General features: G+C 45.1%; 1 protein-coding gene across 4 annotated transcripts in view; it reads right to left on the bottom strand.

The window, feature by feature from the left end:
• Positions 1-454: 454 nt before the first annotated feature.
• The window catches only part of tle3a (TLE family member 3, transcriptional corepressor a), a 129,969-nt gene continuing 116,466 nt past the window's right edge, over positions 455-13,957 (bottom strand). For 2 of the 4 annotated variants that reach the window (XM_090230836.1, XM_036968662.2), the window contains exons 17-20: positions 4,168-4,315; positions 3,615-3,765; positions 2,460-2,536; positions 743-1,660 (exon numbers count right to left, since the gene is read on the bottom strand). In XM_090230836.1, coding sequence (XP_090086962.1) covers positions 1,553-1,660; positions 2,460-2,536; positions 3,615-3,765; positions 4,168-4,315 — 484 coding nt within the window. In that variant the 3' untranslated portion in view covers positions 743-1,552. Of the gene's footprint in view, positions 1,661-2,459; positions 2,537-3,614; positions 3,766-4,167; positions 4,316-13,957 lie in introns of all 4 variants that reach the window. The other 2 variants (XM_090230835.1, XR_016495020.1) reach the window with 2 other exon arrangements.

The raw sequence follows: 13,957 nt of genomic DNA, 5'->3' as shown, positions 1-13,957 counted from the left end.
ATACAGGGTCCTGGTCTGGTCTGGTCACAGCTCCATCTCTACTACTATATACAGGGTCCTGGTCTGGTCACAGCTCCATCTCTACTACTATATACAGGGTCCTGGTCTGGTCTGGTCACAGCTCCATCTCTACTACTATATACAGGGTCCTGGTCTGGTCTGGTCACAGCTCCATCTCTACTACTATATACAGGGTCCTGGTCTGGTCACAGCTCCATCTCTACTACTATATAAAGGGTCCACGTGTTCCTCTCTGTTCAGTGCTCCAGTAGAAATGTCATTTTCTACGGGGGGGGGGGGGGGGGGTTAGATTATATCGTAATTACATTTCAGGAAAAGGTCAGGCTGGAAAAAGATCACGACAAAATAAAAGAAAATATATAAATATAAATCTTTTTATAAAGATCTTCACCGTCCTGAGAGAGGGAGAGATCCAAGGAGAGGACAGAACATGTTTTATTTTTTAAAATTTAACCTTTATTTAACCAGGCAAGAACAAATTCTTATTTACAAATGACGGCCTACTCGCCCCCCGACCAAACTCGGACGATGCTGGGCAACTTGTGCGCCGCCCTTATTGGACTCCCAATCACGGCCCGGATGTGACGCAGTCTGCGATTCGAACCAGGGACTGTGGTGATGCCTCTTGCACTGAGATGCGGTGCCTTAGACATCTGCGCCACTCGGGAGCCCAAATACATGCAGAGAGAACCATCACACAGGCAGAACCAGAGAGAGTGAATCTGGACACCAGAAAACAAAGGCCTTTTATTCCATCGTCATGTACACCAGCTAAACTACTATGTACATTTGACTTAACACAGGCTGCTTCTTCACGCTGAGTTAAACTGAACCTCGAACCTCTCTCCTCTGTACCCTCTCTGTGCCGCCGAGACACATAAAACAAATAGTGATTGAAAAACAATATTTTTCTTCTTCTCTTACTTCCTCTGGAGCTTCCTTAACTCCCTCAGCTAGTGTAGTTCCTTAGTCCTGACGAGGGAGGGCTGGCAGAGCCAATACCAGTCTGGTCACGTTTGGCCAAACTCAGCCCCGGCCCGGCCCTCCTGCCCAGGTCAGCGAAGCGTCCCAGATAGCCGGGGGGGGGGGGGGGGGGGCTGTGGGCCAGCATCACATCCAGGATGTCTGTCTCTGTGAGGGAGGAAGGAGGTCCTCTACTCCACCATAATCCCATCTGAGGTTCTCCAATCCACCATAATCCCATTTGAGGTGCTCTACTCCACCATAATCCCATTTGAGGTTCTCCAATCCACCATAATCCCATTTGAGGTCCTCTACTCCACCATAATCCCATCTGAGGTTCTCCAATCCACCATAATCCCATTTGAGGTCCTCCACTCCACCATAATCCCATTTGAGGTCCTCCACTCCACCATAATCCCATCTGAGGTTCTTCAATCCACCATAATCCCATTTGAGGTCCTCCACTCCACCATAATCCCATCTGAGGTTCTCCAATCCACCATAATCCCATTTGAGGTCCTCCACTCCACCATAATCCCATCTGCCCTGTCCGTCTGTGTGTCTGTCTCTAGTAGATGACCTCGTAGACAGTAGCCTTCTTGTCCCCGGAGCCTGTGACGATGTACTTGTCGTCTGCTGAGATGTCACAGCTCAGGACTGACGAAGACTCCTTCGACTGTATGGGGGGGAGATACAACACATATTTAGTCACTTTCACTCTCTCAGACCAACGTTTAAAGTGGACAGAGGACAGCAGACCACAATGCTATATGTCGTGACATAGATTTAACAGCAGACCACAATGCTATATGTCGTGACATAGATTTGACAGCAGACCACAATGCTATATGTCGTGACATAGATTTGACAGCAGACCACAATGCTATATGTCGTGACATAGACTTGACAGCAGACCACAATGCTATATGTCGTGACATAGACTTGACAGCAGACCACAATGCTATATGTCGTGACATAGATTTGACAGCAGACCACAATGCTATATGTCGTGACATAGACTTGACAGCAGACCACAATGCCATATGTCGTGACATAGATTTGACAGCAGACCACAATGCCATATGTCGTGACATAGATTTGACAGCAGACCACAATGCCATATGTCGTGACATAGATTTGACAGCAGACCACAATGCTATATGTCGTGACATAGACTTGACAGCAGACCACATTGCTATATGTCGTGACATAGACTTGACAGCAGACCACATTGCTATATGTCGTGACATAGATTTGACAGCAGACCACAATGCTATATGTCGTGACATAGACTTGACAGCAGACCACATTGCTATATGTCGTGACATAGACTTGACAGCAGACCACAATGCTATATGTCGTGACAGACACACAGACAGACAGACAGACAGACACACAGACAGACACACACACAGACAGACACACACACACACACACCTTGTCCTGTGCTCTAGTGTATTGATCAGTATACATACCTGGAATATACTGGCTCCATATGGAGTCCTCCAGGCATTCAGCAGGTTGTCCTTCCCTGTAGACACAAACCATTTACCTGGAGGGTGGAGGAGAGGAGGGAGGGAGGGACGGAGGGAGAGGGAGAAGGGTGAGGGAGGTAGAGATGGAGGGAGAGGGAGAAGGATGAGGGAGGTAGTGATGGAGGGAGAGGGGTGAGGGAGGGAGAGGGGTGAGGGAGGGAGAAGGAGAGAGGGGTGAGGGAGGTAGGGAGGTAGAGAGAGGGGTGTGGGAGGTAGAGACAGTGGGAGAGAGAGAGGAGGGAGGGAGGGAGGTAGAGATGGATGGAGAAGGAGAGAGAAGGGAGGGAGGTAGAGACGGAGGGAGAAGGAGAGAGAGGAGGGAGGGAGGTAGAGACGGAGGGAGATGGAGGGAGAGAGAGGGAGAAGGAAAGAGAGAGGGAGAAGGAGAGAGAGAGAGAGAGGAGGGAGGGAGGTAGAGATGGAGGGAGAAGGAGAGAGAGGGGGTGGGTAGAGATGGAGGGAGAAGGAGAGAGAGTAGAGGGGAGAAGGAGAGAGAGGAGGGGAGGGGGTAGAGATGGAGGGAGAAGGAGAGAGAGGGGTGAGGGAGGTAGAGATGGAGGGAGAGGGAAAAGGAGAGAGAGAGGGAGGTAGAGACAGAGGGAGAAGGAGAGAGAGGGGTGAGGGAGGTAGAGATGGAGGGAGAGAGAGAATGAGAGAGGGGTGAGGGAGGTAGAGACGGAGGGAGAGGGAGAAGGAGAGAGGGGTGAGGGAAGTAGAGATGGAGGGAGAGGGCAAAGGAGAGAGAGAGGGGTGAGGGAGGTAGAGACGGAGGGAGAGGGACAAGGAGAGAGAGAGAGATGAGGGAGAAAGGGAGAGATCAGGCCATGGAAATAGCAACTGATGGAACAGTCACACCTTCACAATGTAGATAACAAGGTGGATAAGGACACACTAAGCCAAGCAGATAACGAGCATCAAGGTGGATACGGAGTCGCCCCCAATCTGGACTGGTATTTTCTCCTCCATCGTCGTTTTCAACAACGTACCAGCCACTATGTAACCAGGTCAGCTCAGTACAACTTGGCAAAGTAGTGTGTGTTTTCAGTCAGGGCCGTTTGTACTGTGGTGTGTGTGTGTGTGTGTGTGTGTTCTTACCGCAGTTAGCGAACTTGAGGGAGAGGACACAGCTCTCGTGGAGATGTAGCTGGTATTTGTCAGGCTTGGTGTGGTGAAGGACCTCTACATTACTGCTCTCCATCCCTACAGCCAACCATTCCCCCGTCGGACAGTATCCTAGAGAGAAGATCTGGAGGGGGGGATTGGTCTCTATTAATACATTTGGACTCTGAATTACAATATGCTGAGCTTTATTACATTAATTTATTTTTATTTTTACAAGGAGCACGTGTATCGCCTAAGTTGAAAAATGTATAAACAAACAAAGATATTTAGGACCACAATGATTTTTTTTTTTTTAGTTAATAAATCTAGAATCTTTCATTTTTCCTAGGCACACTGGTGCTCCTAAATGAAAGTTCCAGCTCTCAGAATATTTAGACACAAATGCACATAAAATGGTCACACTGTAGGGTTCTTGGTTTGAGGGTTTTATAAGCCTTACTCAAAGGCACAACGGCAGTAGGTAGACACTGGGATTTTGATACCAGTGTGTGTGTGTGTGTGTGTGTGTGTGTTTGAGAGAAAGTACCTGTGAGGTGAAGTCGTGCTGCTGTAGTTGTCGTCCTTCTCTCAGGTCCCAGGAGCGTACCGTGTTATCCAGACCTCCTGTCCACAGCTTGGTCCCATCGTGAGAGATATCTATACAGCTGGCCCCGTCCGTATGGCCCTGGAACTGTCTGTGAGAAACCACAAAGGTTTTTTTTATTTTTTTTTATACAAAGCACGTCCTTATAAACCATGTATGTACAGATTATGTCCTTACAGACCATGTCTTTACCACTTACAGACCTGTACCACTAAACACCTGCAGAGCCACGACACCGACACAGCCACTGGTAGTCTCATATGTCCTTACAGACCTGTACCACTAAAACACCTGCAGAGCCACGACACCGACACAACCACTGGTAGTCTCATATGTCCTTACAGACCTGTACCACTAAAACACCGACACAACCACTGGTAGTCTCATATGTCCTTACAGACCGTGTCCTAAACCCACAGGTAGTCAACAAAAATGTCCTTACAATCTCTTACAAACCTCATGGTGGGACAAGATGGCGCCGTCCTGTTTCTAGCTCTTTGCAAACTTTGCAGCATTTTTTTCTTTTCCAGAACGTTCTTTTTTCCCCCACAAAATGTTTCTTGTATTATTACATACACCTGGAAATAACTTTTGGATATAAGATTGGAGATCACGCGCCAGAAATTAGAGATTAGAGATCCTTTGCCTGAACTTCCCGAAGCAGCTCTACTCAGCCTCTCAAAACGCAGATGCCAGAGAAGAGGTAGGAGTGGGGCCCTAGTCAGACTCAGGCACCGCTGCAGAGTTACTCACTACATTCAGTTTCTGGACAATAAAGTACACAAGCTCAGGACGAGGATCTCCTTCCAGAGAGACAGGGACTGTAAACATGCTATTTTCAGGTCATTGGCTGGGCTACTATTATATACCACTCAAGAACATTCAGAAACTTGTCCCGAAGCCACTCGTGTGTTGTCTTGGGTGTGTGCTTAGGGTCGTTGTCCTGTTGGACACCCCAGTCTGAGGTCATGAGCGCTCTGGAGCAGGTTTTCATCAAGGATCTCTCTGTACTTTGCTCTGTTCATCTTTCCCTCGATCCTGACTAGTCTCCCAGTCTCTGACGCTGAAAAACATCTCCACAGCATGATGCTGTCACCACCATGCATCACCATGGGGATGGTGCCAGGTTTCCTCCAGACATGACGTTTGGCATTCAGGCCAAAGATTTCAATCTTGGTTTCATCAGACCAGATAATCTTGTTTCTCATCGTCTGAGAGCCTTTAGGTGCCTTTTGGCAAAAGCGGGCTGTCATCTCCCTTTTACTGAGGAGTTTTACTGAGGAGTAGCTTCCGTCTGGCCACTCTAACCATGAAGACCTGATTGGTGGAGTACTGCAGAGATGATTGTCCTTCTGAAAGGTTCTCCCATCTCCACAGAGGAACTCTGTCAGAGTGACCACCTCCTGTCAGAGTGACCATCAAGTTGTTAGTCACCTCCCTGATCAAGGCCCTTCTCCCCCGATTGCTCAGTTTGGCCTGGCGGCCAGCTCTAGGAAGAGTCTTGGTGGTTCCAAACTTCTTCCATTTCAGAATGATGGAGGCCACTGTGTTCTTGGGGACCTTCAATGCTGCAGAAATGTTTTGGTACCTTTCCCCAGATCTGTGCCTCGAAACAATCCTGTCTCAGAGCTCTACGGACAATTCCTTCGACCTCATGGCTTGGTTTTTGCTCTGATGTGCACTGTCAACTGTGGGACCTTATATAGACAGTTGTCTGCCTTTCCTAATCATGTCCAATCAATTGAATTTACCACAAGTGGACTCCAATCAAGCTGTAGAAACATCTCATGGATGATCAATGGAAACAGGATGAGCTCAATTTCAAGTGTCAGGGTCTGAATACTTATGTAACTATGTTTTTAATTTTTAATACATTTGAAAAAATATCTAAACCTGTTTTTGCTTTGTCATTATGGAGTATTGTGCATAGATTGCTGAGAATATATATTTATATATATTTTTTTTAAATACATTTTAGAATAAGGCTGTAACGTTAAAAAAAAAGTCAAGGAGTCTGAATACTTTCCGAAGGAACTGTTTGTGCAAAGTGGAAACTGTGAGGCCACATTTATTGTAGCTTGGGACTTTAATAGAATACATCTGAGGTAAAACTCTATCTCTAACTATCAATCCATCTCTTTGTGCTACACGGAAACACGGACCCTGAATCCTGAATTGCTACTCTCCCTTCCGGGACCAACATGTTGTTCAGTGATGATTAGAACTTATCCAAACCAGTAACGGCGGATAAATGGCAGCCGCTGGGGACTTGGGAACACCTAGGTTTACAAACAGACCAGCTACGACCTCCGTAAGGCAATACGACAGTACAAAGACAAAAGTAGAGTCGCAATTCAAAAGGCTCAGACGCTTAGACGTATGTAGGAGGGACTCCAGACAATCACGGATTACAAAGGGAAAGTGAGCCATGTCGCGGGCACCGACGCCTCCCGGACGAGCTAAACACCTTCTTTGCCCGCTTCAAAAGGAAAACATCAAGCCGTCAACGCGAGCCTGAACGCTCACAAGGACCGTGTGCTTTTATTCTCCGTGGCCAACGTAAGTAATTTAGGCATGTTAACCGTCGCAAGTCTGCCGGCCCAGACAGAATCCCAAGCCGCATCCGCATGTGGAGAGATTAATGCTTCCAAGGTTTTATTTTCCCCAAGTTATTATAGGAAAATACTCTAATATACTCTAGACAACAAACAGCAGAGTCCTGAGTCCATTCCAACCTGTACAAATACAATCAGCACTAAGTTGTGAAGTAAAAGGCCTTTGGGCCCAACAAGTGTCAGGAGACTCTGAACTTACAATGGCTAGCCCCAAGTCTTTATATATTTAATTTTTTTTCTTGTGCATTTTGCTATTTGCCTCCATCTCTACCTCATACTTTGTTGACTATGAACTTTTCTTTACCCAACCGTGGGACAGATTATATTTGTTCCCACACTCGGGACTCTAACTCTCTATTGGTTACACAGACTTTTGGCCTCCCATCCTATTCTAACCACCTCTCGCCGGCTTTGTATTCATGTTACTTGATAAAATTGCTGTACAATATGATCTTGTTGTCATCTGTTGCACATTCAGTCATAAATCAGCACTGCAGAGCTCTCCCTGTCCTCTGCCGTGCCTTGATTATATTACCTTGGATGATATCTTGAAATGTGCATGTACACCCTGGCATGTACACCCTGGCATGTACACCCTGGCCCATCTACTGTTGTTAGCCTCAAATCGGACTTGTGCTCTGATATCTGCTTCACTGATTTCTGCTCTTTCTGCTAATTACCTCAAACGGATCGACTGAAAGTGTGGGTTCCCAGCTCCAATTCAGATGTGTTGGTTGTTACTGAGACGTGGTTAATGAAAGTGTGGGTTCAGAGCTCCAATCCAGATGTGTTGGTCGTTACTGAGACGTGGTTAAGAAAGAGTGTTTTGAATACTGATGTTAACCTTTCTGGTTATAACCTTTTCCAGCAAGACAGATCTTCCAAAGGTGGAGGAGTGGCAATCTTTACCAAGGATCACCTTCAGTGCTCGGTTGTCTCCACCAAGTCTGTCCCCAAACAATTTGATTTGCTGGTTTTAATCGTTCAACTTTCAAATAGCTCTTTGTTGACTGTTGCGGGGTGTTATCGTCCTCCATCAGCATCGGCCTGTACCCTACCTGCCCTAAGCTCTCTCCTGGCCCCTTACACCAAGTCTGAATTTGTCCTGCTAGGTGACCTAAACTGGGACCTGCTTAAACCACCTGACCAAGTCCTAAAGCAATGGTACTCCCTAAATCTTTTCTCAGATTATCACCAATCCCACAAGGTATGACTCCAAACACCCAGAAAATGCTACTCTCCTCTGTTATCCTCACAAATAATCCTGATAGGTATGTCATGACGTGGCCCTCTTTGGGTATAGCGAGCACCACTCCCCCCTCTCTCTCACTGCCTCTCTCTTCCCCCAGGCTCTGTTATCGCAGGTCATAAATTCCTAGAGGAGTCTCTCTCCTGATGGCCAGGCAGTATAGAGAGAAGGTTTCACAGGAGAACAAAGGAACCTCTTCTCCATCATAGAACTTGAGAACTGAACAATGTCCATGTTTTGGAGAATGTGTACACAGTCGAGGGAGAATCCTGCTACGAACTGGTCCATTTCGTTTAACTCATGAGAGACAATACAGCTGCATTACCATAACTCTGTTTATACAAGAGTCTCAGTTGTGAAGGGTTGCATCTAATTGTTGTATAAAATGAATTTTTTTTTTATTTTTTTATTTAACCAGGCAAGTCAGTTAAGAACAAATTCTTATTTTCAATGACGGCCTGGGAACAGTGGGTTAACTGCCTGTTCAGGGGCAGAACGACAGATTTGTACCTTGTCAGCTCGGGGGTTTGAACTCACAACCTTCCGGTTACTAGTCCAACGCTCTAACCACTAGGCTACCCTGCCGCCCCGAATGAGTAAAGATGAAACTATTTGTGAAATTATGTAATGTGATTTTAAACTGTTTAATGAAGGAAACTCCAATTCCCTTGGGTGTTTAACTAAGTCATAGGCCCGCCCCATGAGCACAGCCCTTTCCTACTGTTCTAGATATAACCCCCACCTTGGGAATTTCCCTTGAGACCAAGCTTACCTCGATTACCGAGAGGGCTAAGGTTTGAGTCGAGACCATAAAACCTGAGTGTAAGCTAAGGTTGTAATGGTTGTTGAAACTCTGAGACTATCGATTCTGACAGAATAAGAGCATATACTAATACTAATTACTAGTCTGCAGCTAGGAATTGTGTACCATTGAATGCGAAGGCCGACAACCGCCCGAAACATCTATTCTATAAGAACATTTCTGAATGGGACTCTGAAGTATCCATTCTAACCACGAAAGACGGGCGGATGAACTTCCAACAGGAAAGGACGATTCCAACAGAGATCACGATGACATACTGAGTGTAAACATATGTATTGATTGCAATTATTCCCGAATGAGTGAGCGTTCATGTGCAAAGGATTAGCATTTCAATTGTTAGAATTATCAACTGTGTAGTGTCTGTCTACCAAGCCGCCATACCGGTTTAGCCCACTAGGGAACATCCCCTATCATTTCCTTGTAACCATCTCTACTTTGTTTGTTTATGTATTTCTGTGATTATTTAGTTAGTTAATAAATAAATTATTGAGACAATTGATGTATGGATGATTTATAGTGAAGACTGGGTTCGTGCAGATAACCAACCATTTACAACGTTTGGAATGAGACTAACATGAGGTAAAATAAATGAATCCAAGACCAAGGTGAGGTAAAGAATAATTCATTAATTAGAAGACTAATTGATATTAAGATATTAAAATATCTGAAGTTATATTAGGAGAATTATAACTTTGTAATCTGAATATTTTCCTTGGTGCCCTGACTTCCTAGTTAATTGCATTTACATGATTAGTTTAATCAGGTAATAATAATTACAGAGAATTGATTTGATAAAATAACAGTCTTCATTTTAATGATGCCAATTTAATGATGATTTCTCCCTTGCAGGCGGTGCCAAAGACACGACAGGTATCAGTCTGGTGTTTTCTGTAATGACCTTAGTGATCACTGTTTTACAGCCTGTGTTCGTAATGGCTGCTCAGTGAAACGACCTGTCCTGATTTGCCATAGACGCTTGCTAAAAAACTGTAAAATGGTATAGAATCAGCTTGATTCCCTTCTGTCGAAGACACTTGGGCCTTCTTTTCTGATATTTTCAGTGGTATTGTTAAGAAACGCGCCCCCATAGAGAAAATGAGAATTCAAAAAAGGTTCAGCCGCTGGTTCGTCTGTGACCTAAAGAACTGCATTTGGCGAAAGGCATACGGCCTCAAGCTGACTGGCTATTGTTCAGGAAAATGAGAAATAAGTCAGGAGATCAGGAGATCCGCAAGGCCAAAGTTAGTTACTTTAAGGAGCAGTTCTCTCTCTGTGGGTCTAACCCCAAGAAGTTCTGGAAAACGGTTAAAGACCTGGAGAATAAACCCTCTTCCTCACAGCTGCCCATATCCCTTAATGTTAATTATGCTGTTGTTACTGACAAGGAGCACATGGCTGAGCTTTTTGATCACCACTTCATTAAGTCAGGATTCCTATTTGACTCAGCCTCCTTGCTCGTCCAACATATCCTCATCTCCCACCCCTTCTAATGTGTCTATCCCCGATGCTTCTCCCTCTTTTTCCCCTGCCCTGCTACAAAGTTTCACCCTGCAGGCAGTCACTGAGTCTGATGTGCTAAAGTCCGAGGTGACCTCCCAAAAAAACATCTGGGTCAGACGGTTTAGACCCTTTCTTCTTTAAGGTTGCTGCCCCTATCATCGCCAAGCCTATCTATGACTTTTTTAACCTGTCTCTCATTTCTGAGGAGGTTCCCATTGCTTGGAAGGCAATACGGACGGGGCCAGCTGTATAGATATCACTCTCGGTGGGTCCTTTATTTAAAGGGGGAGATCAAGCTGATCCTAACTGTTATTTCTATTTTGTTTATCAAAAGTTAAAAAAAACTTGATAATAAAAAACTTGATAAAAATGATAAACTGACCGGCTTTCTTGATGTCTATAGTGTTCCCTCTGGTATGCAATCTGGTTTCCGCTCAGGTTATGGAAGGTCCTCAATGATGTCACCATTGTCCTTGATTCTAAGCAATGTTGTGCTGCTATTTTTATTGACTTGGCCAAAGCTTTTGATACGGTAGACCATTCCATTCTTGTGGGTCGGCTAAGGAGTATTGGTGTCTCTGAGGGGTCTTTGGCCTGGTTTGCTAACTACCTCTCTCAAAGAGTGCAGAAAATCTGCTGTCTCAGCCACTGCCTGTCACCAAGGGAGTACCCCAAGGCTCAATCTTACCCCAGGCTCTTCTCAATTTATATCAACAACATAGCTCAGACAGTAGGAAGCTCACTCATCCATTTATATGCAGATGATACAGTCTTATACTCAGCTGGCCGGCCTCTCCCTGGATTTTGTGCTAAATGCTCTACAACAAAGCTTTCTTAGTGTCCAACAAGCTTTCTCTTCCCTTAGCCTTGTTCTGAACACCTCCAAAACAAAGGTCATGTGGTTTCGTAAGAAGAATGCCCCTCTTCCCACAGGTGTCATTACTACCTCTGAGGGTTTAGAGCTTGAGGTAGTCACCTCATACAAGTACTTGGGAGTATGGCTAGACGGGACACTGTCCTTCTCTCAGCACATATCAAAGCTACCATCTAGAAGATCATCAAGGACCTCAGCCGCCCGAGACACGGCCTGTTCACCCTGATACCATCTAGAAGATCATCAAGGACCTCAGCCACCCGAGACACGGCCTGTTCACCCTGCTACCATCTAGTAGATCATCAAGGACCTCAGCCACCCGAGACACGGCCTGTTCACCCTGCTACCATCTAGAAGATCATCAAGGACCTCAGCCACCCGAGACACGGCCTGTTCCCCCTGCTACCATCTAGAAGATCATCAAGGACCTCAGCCACCCGAGACACGGCCTGTTCACCCTGCTACCATCTAGTAGATCATCAAGGACCTCAGCCACCCGAGACACGGCCTGTTCACCCTGCTACCATCTAGAAGATAATCAAGGACCTCAGCCACCAGAGCCACGGCCTGTTCACCCTGCTACCATCTAGAAGGCGGAGTCAGTACAGGTACATCAAAGCTGAGACTGAGAAACAGGTTCTTTCTCCAGGCCATCAGAATGTTAAATAGTCTCCACAAGCCAGCCTCCTCCGCCCTGAATTCTAGTTATTGTTACTATCCGGCAACCACCCAGAATTCTACCCTGAACCTTAGACTGCTGCCCTATGTACAGAGAGTCATTGAACACTGGTCACTTTAATAATGTTTACATACTGCTTTACCCACTTCTTATGTATATACTGTATTCTAGTCAAGGACTGTCCTATTTAACTACTACTGTCCACTTCATATGTATATACTGTATTCTAGTCAAGGCCTGTCCTATTTAACTACTACTGTCCACTTCATATGTATATACTGTATTCTAGTCAAGGCCTGTCCTATTTAACTACTACTGTCCACTTCATATGTATATACTGTATTCTAGTCAAGGCCTGTCCTATTTAACTACTACTGTCCACTTCATATGTATATACTGTATTCTAGTCAAGGCCTGTCCTATTTAACTACTACTGTCCACTTCATATGTATATACTGTATTCTAGTCAAGGCCTGTCCTATTTAACTACTACTGTCCACTTCATATGTATATACTGTATTCTAGTCAAGGCCTGTCCTATTTAACTACTACTGTCCACTTCATATGTATATACTGTATTCTAGTCAAGGACTGTCCTATTTAACTACTACTGTCCACTTCATATGTATATACTGTATTCTAGTCAAGGCCTGTCCTATTTAACTACTACTGTCCACTTCATATGTAAATACTGTATTCTAGTCAAGGCCTGTCCTATATAACTACTACTGTCCACTTCATATGTATATACTGTATTCTAGTCAAGGCCTGTCCTATCTAACTACTACTGTCCACTTCATATGTACAGTTGAAGTCGGAAGTTTACCAAATACATTTAAACTCAGTTTTTCACAATTCCTGACATTTAATCCTAGTAAAAATTCCCTGTTTTAGGTCAGTTAGGATAACCACTTTATTTTAAGAATGTGAAATGTCAGAATAATAGAACAGAGAATGATTTATTTCCTCACATTCCCAGTGGGTCAGAAGTTTACATAAACTCAATTAGTATTTGGTAGCATTGCCTTTAAATGGTTTAACTTGGGTCAAGCGTTTTGGGTAGCCTTCCACAAGCTTCCCACAATAAGTTGGGTGAATTTTGGCCCATTCCTCCAGACAGAGCTGGTGTAACGGAGTCCGGTTTGTAGGCCTCCTTGCTAGCACACGCTTTTTCAGTCCTGCCCACAAATTTTCTATGGGATTGAGGTCAGGGCTTTGTGATGGCCACTCCAATACCTTGACTTTGTTGTCCTAAAGCCATTTTGCCACAACTTTGGAAGTATGCTTGGGGTCATTGTCCATTTGGAAGACCCATTTGCGACCAAGCTTTAACTTCCTGACTGATGTCTTCAGATGTTGCTTCAATATATCCACACAATTTTCCTGCCACATGATGCCATCTATTTTGTGAAGTGCACCAGTCCCTCCTGCAGCCTAGAACCCCACAACATGATGCTGCCACCCCTGTGCTTCAAGGTTGGGGTAGTGTTCTTCAGCTTGCAAGCCTCCCCCTTTTTCCTCCAAACATAACGATGGTCATTATGGCCAAACAGTTTCATTAGACCAGAGGACATTGCTCCAAAAAGTACGATCTTTGTCCCCATGTGCAGTTGCAAACCGTAGTCTGGGTTTTTTATGGCAGTTTTGGAGCAGTGGCTTCTTCCTTGCTGAGCGGCCTTTCAGGTTATGCCGATATAGGACTCGTTTTACTGTGGATATAGATACTTTTGTACCTGTTTCCTCCAGCATCTTCACAAGGTCCTTTGCTGTTGTTCTGGGATTGATTTGCACTTTTCACACCAAAGTACGTTCATCTCTAGGAGACAGAACGTGTCTCCTTCTTGAGCGGTATGACGGCTGCGTGGTCCCATGGTGTTTATACTTGCGTACTATTGTTTGTACAGATGAACGTGGTACCTTCAGGCGTTTGGAAATTGCTCCCAAAGATGAACCAGACTTGTGGAGGTCCACAATTTTTTTTCTGAGGTCTTGG

The sequence above is a fragment of the Oncorhynchus mykiss genome, chromosome 4, assembly GCF_057628025.1.
Source record: "Oncorhynchus mykiss isolate SJ-2025 chromosome 4, ASM5762802v1, whole genome shotgun sequence".
In the NCBI taxonomy this organism is placed as follows: Eukaryota; Metazoa; Chordata; class Actinopteri; order Salmoniformes; family Salmonidae; genus Oncorhynchus; species Oncorhynchus mykiss.
This window is presented reverse-complemented; position numbering and strand designations above follow the sequence as displayed.